This window comes from Lepidochelys kempii, chromosome 9 (assembly GCF_965140265.1).
Source record: "Lepidochelys kempii isolate rLepKem1 chromosome 9, rLepKem1.hap2, whole genome shotgun sequence".
NCBI lineage: Eukaryota > Metazoa > Chordata > Testudines > Cheloniidae > Lepidochelys > Lepidochelys kempii.
The window spans coordinates 102,256,757-102,278,502 of NC_133264.1; the positions used below are offsets into that span (position 1 = coordinate 102,256,757).

General features: G+C 44.3%; 1 protein-coding gene across 3 annotated transcripts in view; it reads right to left on the reverse strand.

Annotated features, from left to right (window-relative positions):
• The window catches only part of TEX11 (testis expressed 11), a 147,867-nt gene extending 126,550 nt beyond the window's left edge, over positions 1-21,317 (reverse strand). For 2 of the 3 annotated variants that reach the window (XM_073358619.1, XM_073358617.1), the window contains exons 1-4: positions 19,475-20,422; positions 17,589-17,710; positions 14,487-14,571; positions 3,305-3,384 (exon numbers count right to left, since the gene is read on the reverse strand). In XM_073358619.1, coding sequence (XP_073214720.1) covers positions 3,305-3,384; positions 14,487-14,571; positions 17,589-17,710; positions 19,475-19,508 — 321 coding nt within the window. In that variant the 5' untranslated portion in view covers positions 19,509-20,422. Of the gene's footprint in view, positions 1-3,304; positions 3,385-14,486; positions 14,572-17,588; positions 17,711-19,474; positions 20,423-21,081 lie in introns of those variants that run through there. The other variant, XM_073358618.1, reaches the window with a different exon arrangement.
• Positions 21,318-21,746: the final 429 nt, after the last annotated feature.

A 21,746-nucleotide genomic window follows, 5' to 3' on the forward strand; every position in this document is an offset into this window, starting at 1 on the left:
CTAAAGGCTCAAAAAGCAGAAGGCAAATAGAAAGAACACCAAATCTGTTATTTTTACATAATCTCATGAGTTTAAAGCCAATCTCGTGATTTTTGGTGATCCTGATTCATGATTTTTGAACATTTGGTATTGGCAACACTGTGAAAATGAAAGTGACTTGAAATTGTCACTTTCCCTCCTGTTTCCCTCCAGTTTCTAGTCTATTATTTGTAGTGAGGTAACACCCCAACAACCCCAGGCAGGTGCAGTATAAATTCTGAGGGCTTTGCCCTAGTTGGATGTTTCCAAAGTTAAACGATCTATTCCAAGACTGATGAACTGCAAAAAAGTGATAAAAAGTAATCTAGATTTTTCTACAGTTGTTTCAATTGTTGTATTCAAGAGTTAGTAACAAAGAATATACATTACAATTTTAAACCTAACCAGTGTCCCTCAAGTGACTTAACAGACTTAAAAGATGTGAGAACATCTTAGTATTAGAGCTGAGTGGGCCTAATATTTATTTAATCCTCTTTTTTTTATATAGGAATTAGATACAGTGCCTTAACAGCTAATTTCTAAATTATTATCTGCAAAAAACCCTAGAGTTTTCAGGTGCCTAAGTAGCCCCTGGATTCCCGGTTAAAGTTGCATTCCCTAACAAAATATGAAATGGCACCCCTATACCTCAGCCTGCTTAGTACCATGGCAAACACACCATTAAAAATCCTTTTACCCTTTATACCCACAAGAAGGAAAAATACCTAAAGCATTTAAATTGTAAAGTATTAAATAAGGCTTTAACTTCAACAACGCTTGTTCCTTTTCCCTTTAACTGGAGAGACTTCTTAGAAGGAAAAACCCCTTTATATGCTTTATATGACAGTCTCTTAGAGAAGTGATTTTCAAACTTTTTTTCTGGCAACCCAGTTGAAGAAAACTATTGATGCCCAAGACCCAACAGAGCTGGGGATGAGGGGTTTGGAGGTGTGGGGGGGCTCAGGGCTGGGGCAGAGGTTTTGGATGTGGGGGTGAGGGCTGTGGGGTGGGCTGGGAATGAGGGGGTCAGGGCTCTGGGCTGGGGGTGCAGGCTCTGGGTTGGGGCCAGGATGAGGGGTTTGAGGTGTAGGAGGGGGTCTCAGGACTATGGCAGGGGGCTGGGGTTGGGGCACGGGGGTGCAGAGGCAGGCTTCAGTCCTGTCCTGGCACCGTAGACTGCGCTGTGCCCTGGAGGCAGTCAGCAGCAGGTCCAGCTCCTAGGCAGATGCACGCAAGTGGCTCTCGCCCACAGGCACTGCCTATCCCCCCCCCCCCCCCAGCTCCCATTGGCCGGTGCTCAGGGCAAGGGCAGAGTTCCATGTCCCCCCGCCGCCTAGGAGCCAGACCTGCTGCTGGCCACTTCCGGGGTGTCAGAACAGGTAGAGACTAGCCTGCCATAGCCGGGCAGCACCGCCGACAGGACTTTTAATGGCCCAGTCGGCAATGCTGACCAGAGTCGCTGTGACCCAGTTCCTTTGATTCCATGACCCAGTTATGGGTCGTGACCCATGGTTTGAAAACCACTGTCTTAGAGGATATAAAGCAGGGATCGGCAACCTTTGGCACCTGCCACGTCCACAGGTTTGGCCGATTGCAGCTCCCACTGGCTGCAGTTCGCAGCTCCAGGCCAATGGGGGCTGCAGGAAGTGGCGGCCAGCATGTCCCTCAGCCCGCACCACTTCCCACAGCCCCCATTGGCCTGGAGCAGCGAACCACAGCCATTGGGAGCTGCAATAGGCTGAACCTGCAGATGCAGCAGGTAAACAAACCAGCCCAGCCCACCAGGGGGCTTACCCCGGTGGGCTACGTGCCAAAGGTTGCCGATCCCTGATATAAAGATGGTAATAACTGTCGTTTTCAGGGAAAAGAAGATGTTCGTTCAGATGGGCTGGAGCTGTTGTTATTGGCCATGTTAAAGTTTGATTCTGTTTCCTAAGAAAATAAAAGAAGACAAACACACAAAAGGGGAGAACAGCAAAGATAAAAATGTAGTTTATGTCTTTGGTGTTGACTTTCACTTGCAACCTCATTGTTCGAAAAACACAGGCATACCACCATTCCTATCAGCCACTCCAAGACCTTGCAAACTTGTACACCAGAACCAGGCGGTTAGGGCATTCCATTTAGCTACCTCTTCTTTTTGGTCACAGCCTTACATCAGTGTTGCAAAATACAGTCTTGGCTGGCTAAGCCAGACTCTTATTAGATAGAAGGAAACAGGAGAGGAATAGGTGAGAGAAGAAATAAGGTGGGGAAGGAAAAGATCACACAAGGGGTGTATGTGACAGTCTCACCTCCCAGATGGTATCTGAGAGTTAGCTAGAGCCAGTGGAGGTGTTAGTATCATCTGGGTCCCTCTCTCTGGCCTGATCAGGACATCCATCAGGATTAGGATGAAGAAGGTACTGGGTCCCAAGAGACAGTGGGGGGCAACAGCCATCATTGTGAAGACTGCTCCTTCCTCTCTCTAGTCTTTCCGTCAGCCAGCATTATGGTAGCCCTCTTTTCCCCAAAAAGTCTCTTTTGAGGACCCCAAAAGGGGAGTGTGAATGGACGAGCAGCCCATTTTCTCATCGTTTTGTCCACCAACCAGGCCTAGTGTCTGACACACCAATTTTTGTTCACTGATTTCCGGTTCCACACTTTTCTTGTTTACCAAGCATGATCTTAACACACTCCTTGAGTTATATCAGTAGGCATTTTTGCTTGGCCTAATTCAGTCTGTCTCGCTTTTGCACCTTTTCCCATCAACAGTTGTTGTTACAGGTTACTGTGGCATTTTATGAACTTGCACTCACTTTTTACAGTTGAGCTCATAATTAGGGTAAATTTGTAGGCCCAGTTATCACGACAGGATGTATTCTTTTGCATAAAGTACTGAAGCAGTAATTTACTTCTTTCACAATATTTTATTGGCTGGGTAAGGCAGAGCTAGTGCCGTTAATTTCCACGTGGGAGACCTCAGCAACTCATGTTCTCACCATGGACTAAGGGGTGTTATGCTGGTTTACTATGGAAGTCAACAAGGAATCCAGTTGCACCATAAAGACTAACAGATGTCAATGGAAGTCAAGGCTCATAATGGTATGGCTGAGAAACCCCTAACTATAATGGCTCAACCAGGTATCATTGTGATAACACAGGTCCAATTTTAGAAGATACATCCCTCAGAAATATAATTTCACTCACTTTCCTGAATTACTCTATCATTTGAAAGTACCTTTCCAAGATTTCCCTTGGAACCCACCATACTGCACTTGCATTCTCACCATTTAGCTAGACTTACCAAAATCTGCCTTCGCACCATCTCCTCTGGAGGATCGCTGCCTTCACACAGGCACACTAGCCTGCAAGAAACATGGCGCACTGCAAGAAAACAATGCATGCATACATAAGGATGGGCCACTTCCCCTGTTCTTTCAAGCCCTTATGAACTCCAACTCTAAAATCAGACTATGGAGAAGCTACTTCTTCACCAACTGATGCAATCAGAAACAATCATTTTTTAGGTAATGTAAATTCCCATTAACCTAACAACCAGAACACTGTTGTGTGCTGTCTGTCCCGTATAACCAGAGTAAAATGGAATTCAGCATAATAGCTTACAACTGATGTTTTTATAACTGCAAATCTCATAGAGCAGATCCGCTGCAGACTAGAAGCTCGAGCTCCACATCATACCCAAGCACCACACCAATGGGAAAGCGCCCAAGAGACTGCAGCCAGCTTGGAAACCTTACTCCACTGTAAAGTATGATGGGTAGTATATGTTTCTACCATGTGGGACTTAACCATGTTCCCATAGGCCCCGACTCCATGGGTGCTCCCAGACCTGACCATGCGTAAAGGTGATTTACAAAAAATATAATTGAACCTGTACCCAAAGCCTGAAAGGTTTTCTGCTTGTTTTTTTACAGTAGAAATTCAGATCTTATGTATGCTGGAAGACTCAAGGGTGACATGAGAATATATGATACAACATCACAAGAGACAGAAGATTAAAAGGTGCAGCAGGCAAGAGAGGAAGTGAATTTTAGCCATTGTTTAAAACTGCATTTTTTGCTTGCTTTTGTTAATATCTATTTATCAAATATGTCTAGTGAACATTTGGAAGGAAGTCTTAGATAAAGATGCAATACCCTAATATTTCTATTACACTGGGAGTGCTCATGTGTCCTGAGAAACAGTACTAACCTGCTCCATAACTGTTGCTCTTTGAGATGTGTTGCACACGTCCATTCCATTCTTGGAGTCTGAGTGCCCAGTCAGAAACATCTGCCCTCAGCAATGCCTGTTGGGCGGCTCGAGATCCCCTGCTGACACATGCCACTGCGTGCAGGTATAAAGGGCATAGCCACCCATGGCCTCCCTCAGTTCCTTTTTGCCGTAACTCTGATGTAGAGGCATAGGAGGGCGGGTCATGGAATGGACATCTCAAAGAATAACTGATATAGAACTTGTTACCATTTTTTCTTAAACTGATTGCATATGTGTATTCCACTCTTGGTGACTCACAAGCCATAGAACAGGAGGCAGGATCAGAGTATATTTCAATAAAGATAGAGAACAACTCAACCCACTCTAGCATCGTCTCTGCAGTCTTAAGCTACAGCATAATGGGAGGCAAACATGTGGACTGAGGACCAGATTACTGTTTTTGGTTTACAAATATCTGCAACTGGATCTTGTGCCAGAAAGGCCACCAAAGTTGATTTTGACCTTGTCACATAGCTGTAACTAACAGGTAGAGCGACATTTGCCAAATAACAGCACATGTATATGCAAGATGTGATCCAGGAAGAAATTCTCTGGGTGAAGAATGATTGACCCCTTACTCTGTCAGCCACTGATATGAACAGTTGAGAAAATTTTGAAAAATGTCTGGTTCTATCTGGGTAAAATGTCAAGACCCTTCTGACATCCAAGATATGCAAATACTCTTCCTCCCTGCTCATGTGTTGTTTTGGTCAAAGAACAGGCAAATAAATTGGCTAATTGATGTGGAAAGAGGAAACCACCTTTGGGAGGAACTTCAGATAAGGGCACAGGCAAACCTTGTCCTTAAAAAGTGTTGTATATGGAGATCCCGTCACACTCATGCCCGCAGTTCCACTACTCTTCAGGCTGAGGTAATGGCCACTAGAAAAGCCACCTTCATTGACAGAAACAGCTGAGAGCAGTAGCCAATGATTCAAGAGATGGATCATAAGTCTTGACAATACTAGGTTTAGTTCCCATGGTGAAATGGAGTCTTGCACTTGAGGGTATAATTTGATTAAGCCCTTTAAAAATCATACGGACATGTTATTGGAGAAAATAGACCAATAGCCCACCTGAGGATGGAATGCTGAAATAGCAGCCAGATGTATCTTAATGGAACTAACTGCCAAACCTTGGTGTTTCAGGTATAACAAGTAGTCCTGAATATGCTGACCTGAAGAACCAGACAGTGATACCCCATATTGGTGAGACCAGATGGAGAAACACCTCCATTTAGAAAGATCAGTCATTCTTGTAGAAGGCTTTCTACTATTTAGCAAGATCTCTTGAATACCTTTTGAGCAACCCTGCTCACAGAATCATAGAATATCAGGGTTGGAAGGGACCTCAGGAGGTCATCTAGTCCAACTCTCTGCTCAAAGCAGGACCAATCCCCAGCTAAATCATCCCAGCCAGGGCTTTGTCAAGCCTGACCTTAAAAACTTCTAAGGAAGGAGATTCCACCACCTCCCTAGGCAACGCATTCCAGTGTTTCACCACCCTCCTAGTGAAAAAGTTGTTCCTAATATCCAACCTAAACCTCCCCCATTGCAACTTGAGACCATTACTCCTTGTTCCATCATCTGCTACCACTGAGAACAGTCTAGATCCAGCCTCTTTGGAACCCCCTTTCAGGTAGTTGAAAGCAGCTTTCAAATCCCCCCTCATTCTTCTCTTCCGCAGACTAAACAATCCCTGTTCCCCCAGCCTCTCCTCATAAGTCATGCGTTCCAGTCCCCTCATCATTTTTGTTGCCCTCCGCTGGACTCTTTCCAATTTTTCCACATCCTTCCTGTAGTGTGGGGCCCAAAACTGGACACAGTACTCCAGATGAGGCCTCACCAATGTCAACCAGGGGGGAACGATCACGTCCCTCGATCTGCTGGCAATGCCCCTACTTATACATCCCAAAATGCCATTGGCCTTCTTGGCAACAAGGGCACACTGTTGACGCATATCCAGCTTCTCGTCCACTGTAACCCCTAGGTCCTTTTCTGCAGAACTGCTGCCGAGCCATTCGGTCCCTAGTCTGTAGCGGTGCATGGGATTCTTCCGTCCTAAGTGCAGGACTCTGCACTTGTCCTTGTTGAACTTCATCAGATTTCTTTTGGCCCAATCCTCTAATTTGTCTAGGGCCCTCTGTATCCTATCCCTACCCTCCAAAGTATCTACCACTCCTCCCAGTTTAGTGTCATCTGCAAACTTGCTGAGGGTGCAATCCACATCATCCTCCAGATCATTAATGAAGATATTGAACAAAGGTCCGACCCTTGGGGCATTCCACTTGATACCAGCTGCCAACTAGACATGGAACCATTGATCACTACCCGTTGAGCCCGACAATCTAGCCAGCTTTCTATCCACCTTATAGTCCATTCATCCAGCCCATACTTCTTTAACTTACTGGCAAGAATACTGTGGGAGACCGTGTCAAAAGCTTTGCTGAAGTCAAGGAATAACACGTCCACTGCTTTCCCCTCATACACAGAGCCAGTTATCTCGTCATAGAAGGCAATTAGATTAATCAGGCATGACTTGCCCTTGGTGAATCCATGCTGACTGTTCCTGATCACTTTCCTCTCCTCGAAGTGCTTCAGAATTGATTCCTTGAGGACCTGCTCCGTGATTTTTCCAGGGACTGAGGTGAGGCTGACTGGCCTGTAGTTCCCAGGATCCTCCTTCTTCCCTTTTTTAAAGATGGGCACTACATTAGCCTTTTTCCAGTCGTCCAGGACCTCCCCCGATCACCATGAGTTTTCAAAGATAATGGCCAATGGCTCTGCAATCACATCTGCCAACTCCTTTAGCACTCTCGGATGCAGCGCATCCAGCCCCATGGACTTGTGCTCATCCAGCTTTTCTAAATAGTCCCGAACCACGTTTTTCTTCACAGAGGCCTGGTCAGCTCCTCCTCATGCTGTGCTGTGTTCTCTACTGTATAGCATGGACCATCCACGCAGTTAAGCGAAGGGATTGTAGGCTCAGTAAAGAAGGCAACCATGATCCTGGGAGATTAGGTCCAAGCTTAGAGCAGGAGAAATTGGACATTTCACTGACAACACCAGAAGACTAGTGCTGACAGGCCCATGCTGGGGCAGTAAGTTTGACTCTGGCCAGGTCCTGTCTGATCTTTAGCAATACTCTGTGAATGGTAGAAAAGCATAGAGGAGCGTGCCTGACCACGTCAGCAAAACAGCATCTGTCATGGAACCCAGGCTATGACCACATATGGAGCAGAACTGCTGATACGTTCTCTTGGACTTTGTCGCAAATAGATCTACTTATGGAAAACCCCACAGCGGTAAGATGCGTCTGGCCACATCTGGGTGAAGAAACCACTCATGGTGACTTGCAAATCTGCTCAGGTAGTCTGCTAGTTTGTTCTGCATGCCCAGTAGGTAAGATGCTTCTAGATCTACTGAGTTGGCAATACAGAGCCTCCAGAGTAGAGTTGCTTCTTGACAGAGTGGAAAAGAGAGGGCTCCCTCCTGCTTGTTGAGATAAAACACTGCCACCGTGTTCTCCAGGACTAACAAGCTGACTCTCCTGATCTGCGACTAATACCAGGCAAGCCAATCTGACAGCACTGAGTTCCCTGATATTGATGTATAAAGCTAAGTCCTCTGAGGATCACAGACACTGCATCCGTAGAGAACTGAGGTGGGCTCCCATCCCAGGCCTGAAGCATCTGTCACTAGTGTGAAAGTTGGTTGTGAGCGGGCAAATGGAATGCCTACACATACATTGGCTGGAACTGTCCTCCAACCTAGGGACATGAAGACATGGGAGTGCACTCTTACCCCAGAGTCCAGTTGATGGCAGCTTGGCAAGTAGACTGATGCCAGTCAGTCCTTTAGAGTTCTGAGTCGGTCTGACCTATTGAACCACATAGATGCATGATGCCAAGTGAGTCAGAAGCCTCAAACAGTTTTGTGCCGTTGTGATGGGGTAAGCTTTCAAACCTATGATCAATTGATCAAACTGCCTGGAACCTGCAGTCCAGAAAAAAGGCCTTGGCTTGAGTTGAGTCCAGTACAGACTCTATAAACTCTATCCTGTGGACCAGGGAGAGAAGAGATTTTTCTGTCTCCCAGAGCATTGAGTGTTGATTGGATTAGAGGAACACTGCTCTGCCTTTGCTGTTTGGACCAGCCCTTGACAAGCCAGTCATCTAGGAAGAGATAAACCTGCACTCCTGATCTTCAAAGGAATGCAGGTACTACTGTTGTGACCTTTGTAAAGACCCTGAAAGCTGCTGACAGGCCAAAACGTAGTACATTAAACTGGTAATTATTTTGATTTATCAGAAAACTGAGATACTTCCTGTAAGCTTAATTCATTGCCACATGGAAGTAGGCATCTTTTATGTTAAGGGCAGCATCCTGGGAAGGGATAACAGAAGCTAGGGTGTCAATGCAAAAATTTATACTTTTAAAGAATTTGATTAGTTGACACACATCTTAAATTAGTCATAGACTCCCCACCTCACCTGCCAACCCTATGCCCTTGGAATTAGGAAATATTCCTTCTGAGATCACATGGAACCTCCTCTATGGCTACCAAAGGAGTGACTGAACTTCCTGGACAAGGAGTTTCTCATGAGAATGGTCCCGGAAGAGGGAAGGGGAGTTGTGGTGGGACAGACGAGTACAAGCAAACTGGAGAATATGTCCCATTTCTACCTGCTCCAGACCGTCTGATCCAAAGTAATCCTAAACCAAGCACTGTGGGAGAGGGACAGACAGTTTGCAATGGTGAGGAGGTTCAGGACTGAAGACACAGAGACTGATAGGCTGACCCTGACTGGCCCATCAAAATGGCTGTTTTGCAGTTCCTTGCCCAGAGCCAGAGCTAAAGCAGCAGGAAGGAAAGGCCTATGCCCATAACATCTTGATCTCTTTTTTGATAGGTTTCCCCAAAGAGGAAGAGCAGAAAATAGGTGCAGCTGCTGTGGCCGATACTGCTTCCTGGCCAGAGCAGACATGTACAAACCTATGGACTTCAGGGTGGCTCTAGAGTCCTTATGTCCATGGAGCTTGCTGTCCATCAGGTCCTTGAATGGCAAGTCCTGGATAGTGCTCTGTACTTCAGGGGAAGACCAGAAGACTGCAGCCAGGATGATCTATGCATGGCCACTGCCAAAGCCATGGTTCTAGATGCTGAATCTAGTCCTGCCTACAGTGATGTCCTCGTGACTAGTCTGCCCCTACTGACTAGGGAAGAGAACTCCTGTCTAGTGTTCTCCAGAAGCAATTCTCTGAACTTTTCCATGGAGACCTACAAATTAAAAATCGTACCGCCCCAGCAGCACCTGTTGGTTAGCAACACGCAGCTGCAAACCCCGCTGAATATATATTTTTGCTTAATAAGTCCATCTTTTTAGCATTCTTAGATTTGGGGGTGGCAGGCTAGTTCCCTTAATGCTCTCTCTCATTAGCTGCTGTCAGGACTAATAAGCCCAGTATAGGGTACTCAAAACCTTGGAAGGGCACTTAATATTTTCTTTCTGCCCTTTCTGCGGTGGGAGGCAGTGAAGATGGAATCTGCCATAGAGCCTTTATAATCTCTAGTATTGCCTCATGAATAGACAGAGCTATCCTGGAGGGACCCACCAATGATAAAGCATCAACCAGGTGATGTGAAGATTCACTGACCTCTGACCTGTAAACTAAAATCTGCATCCACTCTCTTTAGCGACTCCTGATAAACTTTAAAATCATCAGAAGGAGGTGAAGTTTTGCCAGACAGTATGGCCTCATCATCTGGAGAGGAGGTAGAATCTCCTCCTCTGGCTATTGTTCTGGCTCTGAAACCTCCTCTTGATCCCCGATACCAGACTCTGGGGATGGAGCCATTCGGTGCATAGAGTCAGTCCTTCTAGACATGGGCACTGAGTATGCAAGATGTGGAGATGATCTGGACTTCGGGGAAAACCCCAAGTGTTCCAAAATGGCCACTGACCTGGCCACATTCCCATGGGAGGTGCCATTGAAGAGTCAAAGTGGTAAATGGGAAGAGAGGAACTGTGTGGAGACCATTGGTTCCTGCTTCAGGGTTGAGATACATATGACCCCCACCTTCGAGTCCAGCAAGGAAGATTCCCTTCCTCTAACTATGGTGGAGCTGATCCAGTTGGTGCCTGGGACCAGTACCAGGAGACAGACAATGGGCAGAGTGAAGCCATCACAGCAGGCTTTCCCTTGGATGGCACCCAAGGTGGAATCACTAGCAGCAGTGAAAGACAGACTCTTGCAAGGATGAAGATGCCAGCAGTGAAAGACAAGGCAGGTTTCTTGCCACCACAGACGCCTCCAAAGTAGTCAGCACTGAACTGATCTCTTGTTGCAGTGCCAAAGAAGTTGACGTTGCCTCTTCCAACACCAGGCTCAACAGTGCCCCTTGCAGCACTGAGGCCAACTGTGATGATTTAAGCAGATTTGGAGGAAGAGTGCTTAGATCTCAGGTGCACTCTACTCGACTCCTTCTCAAATTTCTTAGCAGCCTAAGCTGGTGGAGATCTTCTCTTGGCAGATGCCTGTCTGGAAGCCTTGTACTTTTTCCTCAGTACAGGCGAGGGAGAATGATACCAGGATTCTGCTAATGCTGGAAGTGAGCTTCTTACTAAAGCCGCAGCACTCAGCACCAAGTCAGACCAGCACAACTCTGACAGTGGCCTAAGCGCCACCCCATCAGCAAGAATTTCAGCCTAGCCTCTTTATGCTAGGCTTGAACTCTCTGCAAATCTGGAATCGGTAGTTTATGTGTGCCTCTCCCAAGCACTTCAAGCAGCTATTGTGTGGGTTGCTCACTGGCACAGGCCTGAAGGAAGAAGCACACACCTGGAAACCCAGTAATCAGGGCATACTGCACCTCCATGCTAGAAATAGAAAAACCACAAATGGGGAAACAAGTCCAAAAAAAAGTCATTTTCCCCCCCAAACAGAACTAAAATTTACTAACTATCCTAACAACACTTAAAACTAGACTATCTATATATACACAGACACTATGGTACAAAAAGGCTAAGAGAAGAATTGTTTTGATATAGAATAGAGTTTCAACGACCTTTGTGGGCAGTAAGAAGGAACTGAGTTTGAGCTGCCCAATGGGTATTGCTGAGCAAAAAAGTTTCTGAAGGCTGTGTGCTGAGCGCACAAACACCAAAAATGAATACATTTGTGCAATCATTCAAAGAACACCAAAATATCCTCTGGCAAAACCAAGAGAGACAAGATTGATGTTCTTTATATTTCAAAAGTTAAAAGCTAACAGAACAAATCTTCCAGTTCTTCTTCATACATCAGAAAGTAAAAAAAGAACACAACCCCAATTTTTTTAAATATCCTTTGCAGGTCACCTTTAACTATGATATGAGAGCTGATGAGATTGTGCCCTAGAACTAGTAAGCCTCCCTCCTTCCCCTTTGCCTAATATCATCTCTCCCTGCATTATGTATATAACTTAGACTTAGAGACTAACCAATTTATTAGAGCATAAGCTTTCGTGAGCTACAGCTCACTTCCTCAGATGCATATCGTGGAAACTGCAGCAGGCTTTATATATACACAGAGAATATGAAACAATACCTCCTCCCACCCCACTGTCCTGCTGGTAATAGCTTATCTAAAGTGATCATCAGGTGGGCCATTTCCAGCACAAATCCAGGTTTTCTCACCCTCCACCCCCCCACACAAATTCACTCTCCTGCTGGTGATAGCCCATCCAAAGTGACAACTCTTTACACAATGTGCATGACAATCAAGTTGGGCTATTTCCTGCACAAATCCAGGTTTTCTCACATCCCCCCCCACCCCCATACACACACAAACTCACTCTCCTGCTGGTAATAGCTCATCCAAACTGACCACTCTTCAAGTTAAAATCCAAGTTAAACCAGAACATCTGGGGGGGGGGGGTAGGAAAAAACAAGAGGAAACAGGCTACCTTGCATAATGACTTAGCCACTCCCAGTCTCTATTTAAGCCTAAATTAATAGTATCCAATTTGCAAATGAATTCCAATTCAGCAGTTTCTCACTGGAGTCTGGATTTGAAGTTTTTTTGTTTTAAGATAGCGACCTTCATGTCTGTGATTGCGTGACCAGAGAGATTGAAGTGTTCTCCGACTGGTTTATGAATGTTATAATTCTTGACATCTGATTTGTGTCCATTTATTCTTTTACGTAGAGACTGTCCAGTTTGACCAATGTATATGGCAGAGGGGCATTGCTGGCACATGATGGCATATATCACATTGGTGGATGTGCAGGTGAACGAGCCTCTGATAGTGTGGCTGATGTTATTAGGCCCTGTGATGGTGTCCCCTGAATAGATATGTGGGCACAATTGGCAACGGGCTTTGTTGCAAGGATAATGGCTTGTAGAAACTCGTATTGGAGAGCTGCCGAGCAGCCTCTTGTTCATATTCCGACCTATTCATGATGACGACAGCACCTCCTTTGTCAGCCTTTTTGATTATGATGTCAGAGTTGTTTCTGAGGCTGTGGATGGCATTGCGTTCCGCATGGCTGAGGTTATGGGGCAAGTGATGCTGCTTTTCCACAATTTCAGCCCGTGCACGTCGGCGGAAGCACTCTATGTAGAAGTCCAGTCTGCTGTTTCGACCTTCAGGAGGAGTCCATCTAGAATCCCTCTTTCTGTAGTGTTGGTAGGGAGACCTCTGTGGATTAGTATGCTGTTCAGAGGTATTTTGGAAATATTCCTTGAGTCGGAGACGTCAAAAATAGGATTCTAGGTCACCACAGAACTGTATCATGTTCGTGGGGGTGGAGGGGCAGAAGGAGAGGCCCCGAGATAGAACAGCTGCTTCTGCTGGGCTGAGAGTATAGTTGGATAGGTTAACAATATTGCTAGGTGGGTTGAGGGAACCATTGCTGTGGCCCCTTGTAGCATGTAGTAGTTTAGAAAGTTTAGTGTCCTTTTTCTTTTGTAGAGAAGCAAAGTGTGCGTTGTAAATGGCTTGTCTAGTTTTAGTAAAATCCAGCCACGAGGAAGCTTGTGTGGAAGGTTGTTTTTTTATGAGAGTATCCATTTTTGAGAGCTCATTCTTAATCTTTCCCTGTTTGCTGTAGAGGATGTTGATCAGGTGATTCTTTGGATGGGCTATCACCAGCAGGAGAGTGAATTTGTGTGGGGGGGTGGAGGGTGAGAAAACCTGGATTTGTGCTGGAAATGGCCCACCTGATGATCACTTTAGATAAGCTATTACCAGCAGGACAGTGGGGTGGGAGGAGGTATTGTTTCATATTCTCTGTGTATATATAAAGCCTGCTGCAGTTTCCACGATATGCATCTGAGGAAGTGAGCTGTAGCTCACGAAAGCTTATGCTCTAATAAATTGGTTAGTCTCTAAGGTGCCACAAGTACTCCTTTTCTTTTTGTGAATACAGACTAACACGGCTGTTACTCTGAAACCTGTCATAACTTAGACTGTGAGCCCCTTACAGCAAAAACTATGGACCAGATACTGGGGTCCTGCAGATTTGCAGAGAGAGCAGGTCAAGGTGCAGATACAAAGGTGGCTTTAAAGCTCACTTTTGCACTCCACCAATCATGATGCTCCCATTGTGCAGGGCCACTTGCCTTGCACCAGGTTAGATCAACCTTAGGTCTGCAGAATCCTTAGGGTTTGTCTACACACAGTTTTGTACCAATTTAACTAAACTGGTTTATTAGAGATACAATATGGGTGAGGTAATATCTTTTATTAAACCAAATTCTGTTGGTGAAAGATACAAGCATTTGAGCTGCACAGAGCTCAAGAGGTCTATATCATCTTCTATCAGTGCAGCCCCGCACAGCCCAGACACTTATATCAGTTCAGTTTATTTCCAAAAATGTATGGACTGAAAACATAGCCAAGGATTAGTGAAGCGCAGATGAGTCCAGACATAGCTCCTTTCCTCCGGTCTTAGCCCTTTTCACTGCAACAGGCAGCAGGAAAGGGGAGCAAAATCACAGCTCCTACACTGACTGTGTCACCAGAGGATCATCCTTGCTCTCGAGTGATCCTTCCTTAGTTGGTTACACAAAGCAGCTGCAAAGTACTCTCTGCCTTCATTTTATCTGCAAAGATACACACAACCCTATGGCACTACACACAAATGTTAAATAAAATAATAGTACCATAAGAGCTTTTCTTTTACAATATAAAAGAACTTTAATCTAGGACACAAAACACATACATACATTTCGCTCTTTGCTCATCATTGATGACTGAATCTACTCGGTTAGTCACAGCCCAATTCCATAGGCTTATTGCACTTTCTTCAATCTAGGAGGATAGAAAAAATTTCATTAGAATTTGCCTTTTTGTCTTGATTTGGATCATATTTGAACTTCTTGATGTAACAGAACCATATATAGGTAAATATCTATATGTCTGTGTAAATCAAAGAATGACATGACTTGCAATTGAAAAGCTGTAGCTCACGAAAGCTTATGCTCAAATAAATTTGTTAGTCTCTAAGGTGCCAAAAGTCCTCCTTTTCTTTTTGTGGATACAGACTAACACGGATGCTACTCTGAAAATTGAAAATATCTAATTAGACTGATGACAATAGCACCCATCAACACATACCCACATTGGCCATCAGTGTCTTCAGCCATAATTTGAAATTGTGCACAGTAGGGAATTCTGTATGTGAAATGCAAGATTTCAGAAACATTTTAAATCCTTTGTTTTGTGTCATTAAAGCATCTTCCTGAACAGATCCACTTCATCTATAACTTTACTCAATTATCCTTACACTCATTTACAACAAGCCCATTCCTGAACTTGTCAACATTTGATTCGGTTTACTCCATCCATCTGGGATGAAATGATCTCACACACACAAACCTTGTGCAATAGCATATTCATTGCCATTAAGATACAACTGACTTATTAATGTCTTTCAAAGTCTAATAAGGATATTCAAAACATGCAAAGTTCCCAACAGATGTTGAAAAATTGGAACAGGTTCAGAAAAAAGCTGTAAGAATGGCTTCAGGTCTAAAAATCTTCTCACAGTGACAGACCTAAGTAGCTCAATCTACTTAGTTGATCAAAAAGAAAGTTAAGAGGTGACTTGATTATGGTGAATAAATTCTGACACAGGGAGAAGACTTCTGACAGTAGGGGCTCTTTACTCTAGCAAAAGATCCAACAGCTGGAAGTTGAACCTATACAAATTCAGACTGGAAATATGGCACATATTTTTAAGTAAGGGTAATTAGCCATTGGAACAACATACCAAGGGACATGGTATATTTTCCATCACTTGATGTCTTTAAAATCAAGAGTGATGTCTTTCTAAAAGATATACTCTCTAGCTCAGCCAGAAGTTATGAGCTTGATACAGAAATCACAGGATGCAATTTGTTGTGCAGGAGGTCAGAGTAAATGGTCAGAATGGTTCCTTCTAGCCTTAAAAGTTATTCATCTATGAATCAATACAAATCAATAGTAGGAAATATTTGGTTTCACATCAAATTTCTAAAGTAAATGTTTAATTAACAATAGGTAGCTCTCATAAGAGTGAGTCCAAACTGAAAAGGCAAAAGTAGCATTTTCAGAAGGGGAACAGGGCTGAGGCTGGAAACAGTCAAGACCCTTGCATGTCCCCTTATGTATATACTACTGATCTAAGGTGCTGAACCTCCAAAAGATTTCCACTGTAACAGGCCCCAGTTGTTATGCGCTCAGGACTTTCATAATATCTCATTCACACGTCAACAATGTTCCTTGTAAGCTGCACACAAGCACAGCCATGCCTGTATACACAAAGCACTCGCCAGAATACCACCCAAAAACAAGCCAAAAAATATAAGTGGATGGTGGGGGTTGCGTCATTATGCTGGGCAGGGTTTGTGTCAGGATGCCATGATGCTGGGCAGAGTTTGTGTCAAAAAACATCCACGGAGGGGGGGAGCATAGTTAAAAAAAAGAAAAAAAAGCAGAAGCAGTCACAAGACAAGCAGAAAAACCTGTGGGGCGTGACTGCATAAAAATGCCAACCCAACTGCCCCAAAACAAGCAAAAAGTCACTTGTTTTAAATGGACCTGGTACCATATATTGAGCATGCATGATTCTGAACAAGCTCAGTAGTATCTGCTGAAGCTAGCCTTACTCTGCCCTCAGTCGGAAACACATTTGTGCTCTCTGCTGTTCACTCGGGCTAAAAGGTGCAGAGGGGGGAAAATCGGCAGGGAGGGCTAGGCCAAACTCACATATTTACATGATACCCTATTGTAGTAGGCCCTGTCAATACATTTTTAAAGTCCTCAAAACACATTTACATAATCCATACTTTAAACACTCTTGAAATACTCATTAACACAATAGACTCATCTCTTTAAAAAGCAATTACAATCCATTGTGTCTACTCTCATACAGTTTGGTAAGGGATTTGTCTCTATTATTTAATACACACAAAAAAGCATAAGCTTGCCCAAGAACAAAAATATAATGCTCAGTGCAGTTTGCAGCCCGCTCAGTATAAAGAAAATTTACGAAGGAATGTTATATGTCAGTAATGTTAGAACTAAGTATATGGCATTCTCTTTCCAAATGAAAGGAAATTAATCTGGTCTGAGGAGTTGCTGGAACCCTACCATACTATATAATAAACATCTCCTGCCAGTTGCTAATATGGCCCCTGGATATTTTGTTACAGAACATTTAAGAAGTGAGCTGTAGCTCACGAAAGCTCATGCTCAAATAAATTAGTTAGTCTCTAAGGTGCCACAAGTACTCCTTTATTTAAGAAGTTATTACTTTAATATGCCTCATGTTTTATATTAATGTGTCAGAAATATCTTGACTTTCTTCAAATGTGCTGAAGGAGATATAAAAAAGAAATGTTATACTGTATGCTCCATACTTTTATAAAAATGTGAATAGAACATATTCTAAGGAAGTGTCAGAACCAGCTGTACTCATTATCTGCACTGGCCAATAGGCATTCAAATTGTGTTACATGGCCAACACAGAGCTCAGAGTAACAGCCGTGTTAGTCTGTATTCGCAAAAAGAAAAGGAGGACTTGTGGCACCTTAGAGACTAACCAATTTATTAGAGCATAAGCTTTCGTGAGCTACAGCTCACTTCTTCAGATGCCACGATATGCATCTGAAGAAGTGAGCTGTAGCTCACGAAAGCTTATGCTCTAATAAATTGGTTAGTCTCTAAGGTGCCACAAGTCCTCCTTTTCTTTTTGCCAACACAGAGCTGTTCACCTTTACCTCAGCCACAAGATTAGATTGTTTTTAAACACCCAGTGTTCTCAGCAATTATTTCCAGCCTTCTACCTGAACCTCATGAATCTCATTCCCAGCCTCGTTATCCACACATTCTATCTCACTGAACAGTTTGTCAATGATCTCAGTTACATTTGATGAGGTGTCTTTTTTCACCAGCTCTTGAATCAGCACTGAAAGAAAGACAAACAAAAGACAGCAATGCAGTGAACTTCACACAAAGATTAAGAGCAGCACATCATTTGTGAATGTCTGAACAAGAGAAAACATCAGTTTACATTTTCTCCATATCCTTCTGTCTACTAAATAAACACACAGCGAAGGCAGAGCCTGAGGGAAGATAAATAAAACAGCTCATAAGAAATAATTCTGAAACCTAAAGGAAGTTTTTACGTAAGCAATGAGGCTAAATTCTGGTGAGCTGCATCAATTAAATCTGTTGACTTACATGGAGTTGAATCCAGGCAACGAGAGCAACTTTTGGCCCAACATTTAATTTGCTAAAAAAATATCTCTTTCCTGACAATGTCTTTTGTTTCCATTCTAAACGACTTTTACCCTTTGGCACTCTCTAACAGTACAATGTTGCACGAAACCTGCATTCAGTAACTTTACTGTGAGTGAGTTAAAGCCAGTGCTTTTATTAAGAAGGCTGAAAGGAATGTCACAATTCTTATGATAGACTGAACCTAGAATCCTGAAACTCCCATATAATCTGTTATGAAGCATATGATTTAAAAAAAAAAACAAATAAAACTGCTATTCTGGGTCTCTAAATTCCTCCCCTGGTTTAAAAGGAAAACTGACAAACTCAATTAGCTGCTGTATTAACCAGTCACTGAATATAGAGAGAATTAGATCACTTTACTGGGTTTCCAATCAATGGAAGGCCCTCACTCCCTTTTCAATATGTGGTGTTCATCATAATGTAAAAACTTCTCCATGTACAGGTTTGAGAAACAAAAACCTCTCAATGTCTCCCTTGTCTCTAGTTCTGTAATTATTCAAGTGTTATTTTACCCACTAGCCAGTTGCTTTTCGAGCACTGATTAGCTAAGCACAGTACAAGGAAAATAAGATACCTCTGCCTTGCTGAGAACAACCTTCAGTCAGATGCAGGGCAGGAACATTTTTTATTCACTACAGATATTTGTTTTTACCCAACTAAATACTAATAAATAATAATAATAAATAAAAAATATATTATAATAGATAATAAATTTAACCTATAAAGTCACCAAAAACAACTTCTGGAAAAAGCAAAACAAGTTTTGTTGAAATGTCCTAACTGAAAGGGGAGGGCTTCTTCAGCACCATGCAAGGCCATTTTGTGGGGTTTCACAGAAAGCTGACTATATATATTTATTATATTTTTTCTAATAAAACTCCAGCCTGCCTCCAAAATTTCTTTGACTGTGAACAGTTCTTCTAGCACATCAAGCCTAATCACACATTCTTTGTTTGCAAGTTATATAATGTGATTTGTTTTTCTTCGGCTGAAGACAGTCATCAAGTGGCTATTATGGACTGCAAATTGGACAGCATGCTTGATATTTCCTTCCCTGTTTCTCCTCTGTACTTGTGTGCTCACTTTACTGGGCATGGGGCTAGACAAAACCTTTACAGCCCACACTAAACTAATCTCAAGCATTTATTCAGGGCCAGAAATGTTATTCTCCCTAGCTGCCTAAGAAAACCGTCCTTCCACAGTGCATCTAGCTCTTACTAATCAAGCCTTCCCTGACATTCAGGCTCCAAGACAAAGCTTATCACCAGGAAGAGTCAGATTTTCCTGACTATAATTAGAAAAACCTGGGAATGAGGCTCTTATTCCCTATGGCTTCCCTCATGATACACAAAATATGTATGTGTAGCACTGAATTATTTACACAATTATGGACTAAAAGTTTAGTTTTTCAAAGATTATTGATTTGTACCTTTAATTTCCAGTAAGTGAGATTCCCCCTTCATTTCTAAAGCGTTGAATCAAGTCCTTTAACATACACACACAAAATTATTTTAAAAGCCATATATGCAACTTTTCTACTACACAGGCCTATACCTCTCATCTATTCCTTATTATAAGCCTGATCTCACTCCCACTGAAGTCAAGGGTATTTTACCATTGACTTCAATAGACGCAGCATCCCTTTAGACACATTTTTACCATTACCCAAACATCTACTTGCTATTTCCTCACTTCCATTACCACAAGTGATTTACTGCAAAAATTCTAATTCAGGAACAAAGTTACAGAAATTGTGATTTATGTTAAATGCTCTGCCACATTTCTGATTGGCTATTTTTGACTCTCCCATTTTTAATTCTTGTCTCATATCTTACTCTTGCGGGAATTCTACGCCACTGTACATGCATAATTAAATGAGCCACCCATATTTTTAATTTTTTGCACAGAAAAAAGCTTCTGCCGAAAAGTTCCTGCAGTTCTGCTTTTTGCCCAACAGAGGGTGCTATGGCACCAGAACAGAGCAGCAGCTCCCAACCAGCTAGGGAAGAGAAAGAACCTGCCTTCTTCACAATGCCTGTCAGGCCAGGTCAAGATACTGGGGAATATGGGGAGACAAACAGGATGGGCCTGCCAGGGGTGGGGGGCGTCATAAACAGGGTCTCATAAGGGCTAGTGGGGAGGACAGCCCGGGAGAGAGGCTGAGTGGGAGTGGAGGTGCAGGGCCACATGGGGATGGGGGGAATTGGTGTCTGAGTGGGGCTGGAAGGACACATCGACAGGTGGTGCAAGGACACATGGGGGTGCAGGGACAGATGTGCCTGATTTAATGGGAGAGGCTAGGGGTCAGCCAGGGTCTGCATGGGGGAAGATCCCTAACAATCCCTCCCAGCCCCGCCACCAAATCTTCCATACTTTTCCCACCCATACCCAACAGCCCTACAAGTTCACACCCAGGCTCCTTCCCAGCAATTACTTCTCTCTCTCTCAGCTCCTTTGTTACTCCTGACTCCCCCAAACCTTTGCACTGCTGCTGAGTGGTGCGGGAAATATGGCTCTATATTGTAGTTTAAATGATTTATTTACTCAGAGTTCTGTATTAATATGCCTAATAAAGAATCCATTTGTCAAAAAACATTTCCTGAATCTTTTTTGTTGTCTGTATTGTTACAGACATACTTGTTGACAGGTACTTTGAAATTTATCACCAAAAATAATTGAAACTGATGTGATTACATTGTGTTATTTTAACAAATAAAATATGCAGAATTTGAAAATATTGTGTTCACAAAATTTCTGTTGTTGTTTGGCACAGAATTCCCCCCAGGAGTAACATCTGGGACTCACAAGGTTGACAGGTATGCACAGACCACAGATGAAATATTACACAAGTAATCAAAGCTCTGTGTAATTCTTAGTTCTTGCATTTAGAGGGACACTTAAGTAGCTTATGGACCATTGTGCACTCTTTCTTTAAACAGAGCCAAAGGGAATCTGGAGATGGGTCTAGCCAGCAGCTCTTCAGCCAGGCCAGGGAACAATGGGGTGGTAGGGATCACATTAATGCATTTATTGTACCACAGTGCTTGTCCCAGCCCAGGGGGAAGGCGACTGTCCTGGCACACAGCTGGGCTGATCATGGACAGCGAGACTGCCCCCCTGCCGCCAGCATGTCTGACATACAACACCAAGGGAAAACAAAGAGCATCCTGGGAACACACCCTGGTGCTTCTCCTGGCCTCTCCCTCCACTCAGCTCTGTCCCTTGACACCCTGCCCAGGGGCACGATGCATCTCCTGTTGTGGTCCCCCCCGTACCTGGATGTGTGGTGCTTCTTGTGGCCGCCCCTCGCTCTGCTCCCCCCCCGGCCAGGGGCACGGCCCTGCTCGTGGCCGCCCCTTGCTCTGCCCCAACCACCCACGGGCACGGCCCTGCTCGAGGCCGCCCCTCGCTCTGCCCCACCCCCACCCCGGGGCACGGCCCTGCTCGAGGCCGCCCCTCGCTCTGCCCCACCCCCACCCCCGCCCAGGGGCACGGCCCTGCTCGTGGCCGCCCCTCGCTCTGCCCCACTCCCCCCCGGCCAGGGGCACGGCCATGCTCGTGGCCGCCCCTCGCTCTGCCCCCCCCACCCCCGCCCACGGCCCTGCTGGAGGCCGCCCCTCGCTCTGCCCCACCCCCACCCCGGGGCACGGCCATGCTCGTGGCCGCCCCTCGCTCTGCCCCCCCCACCCCCGCCCACGGGC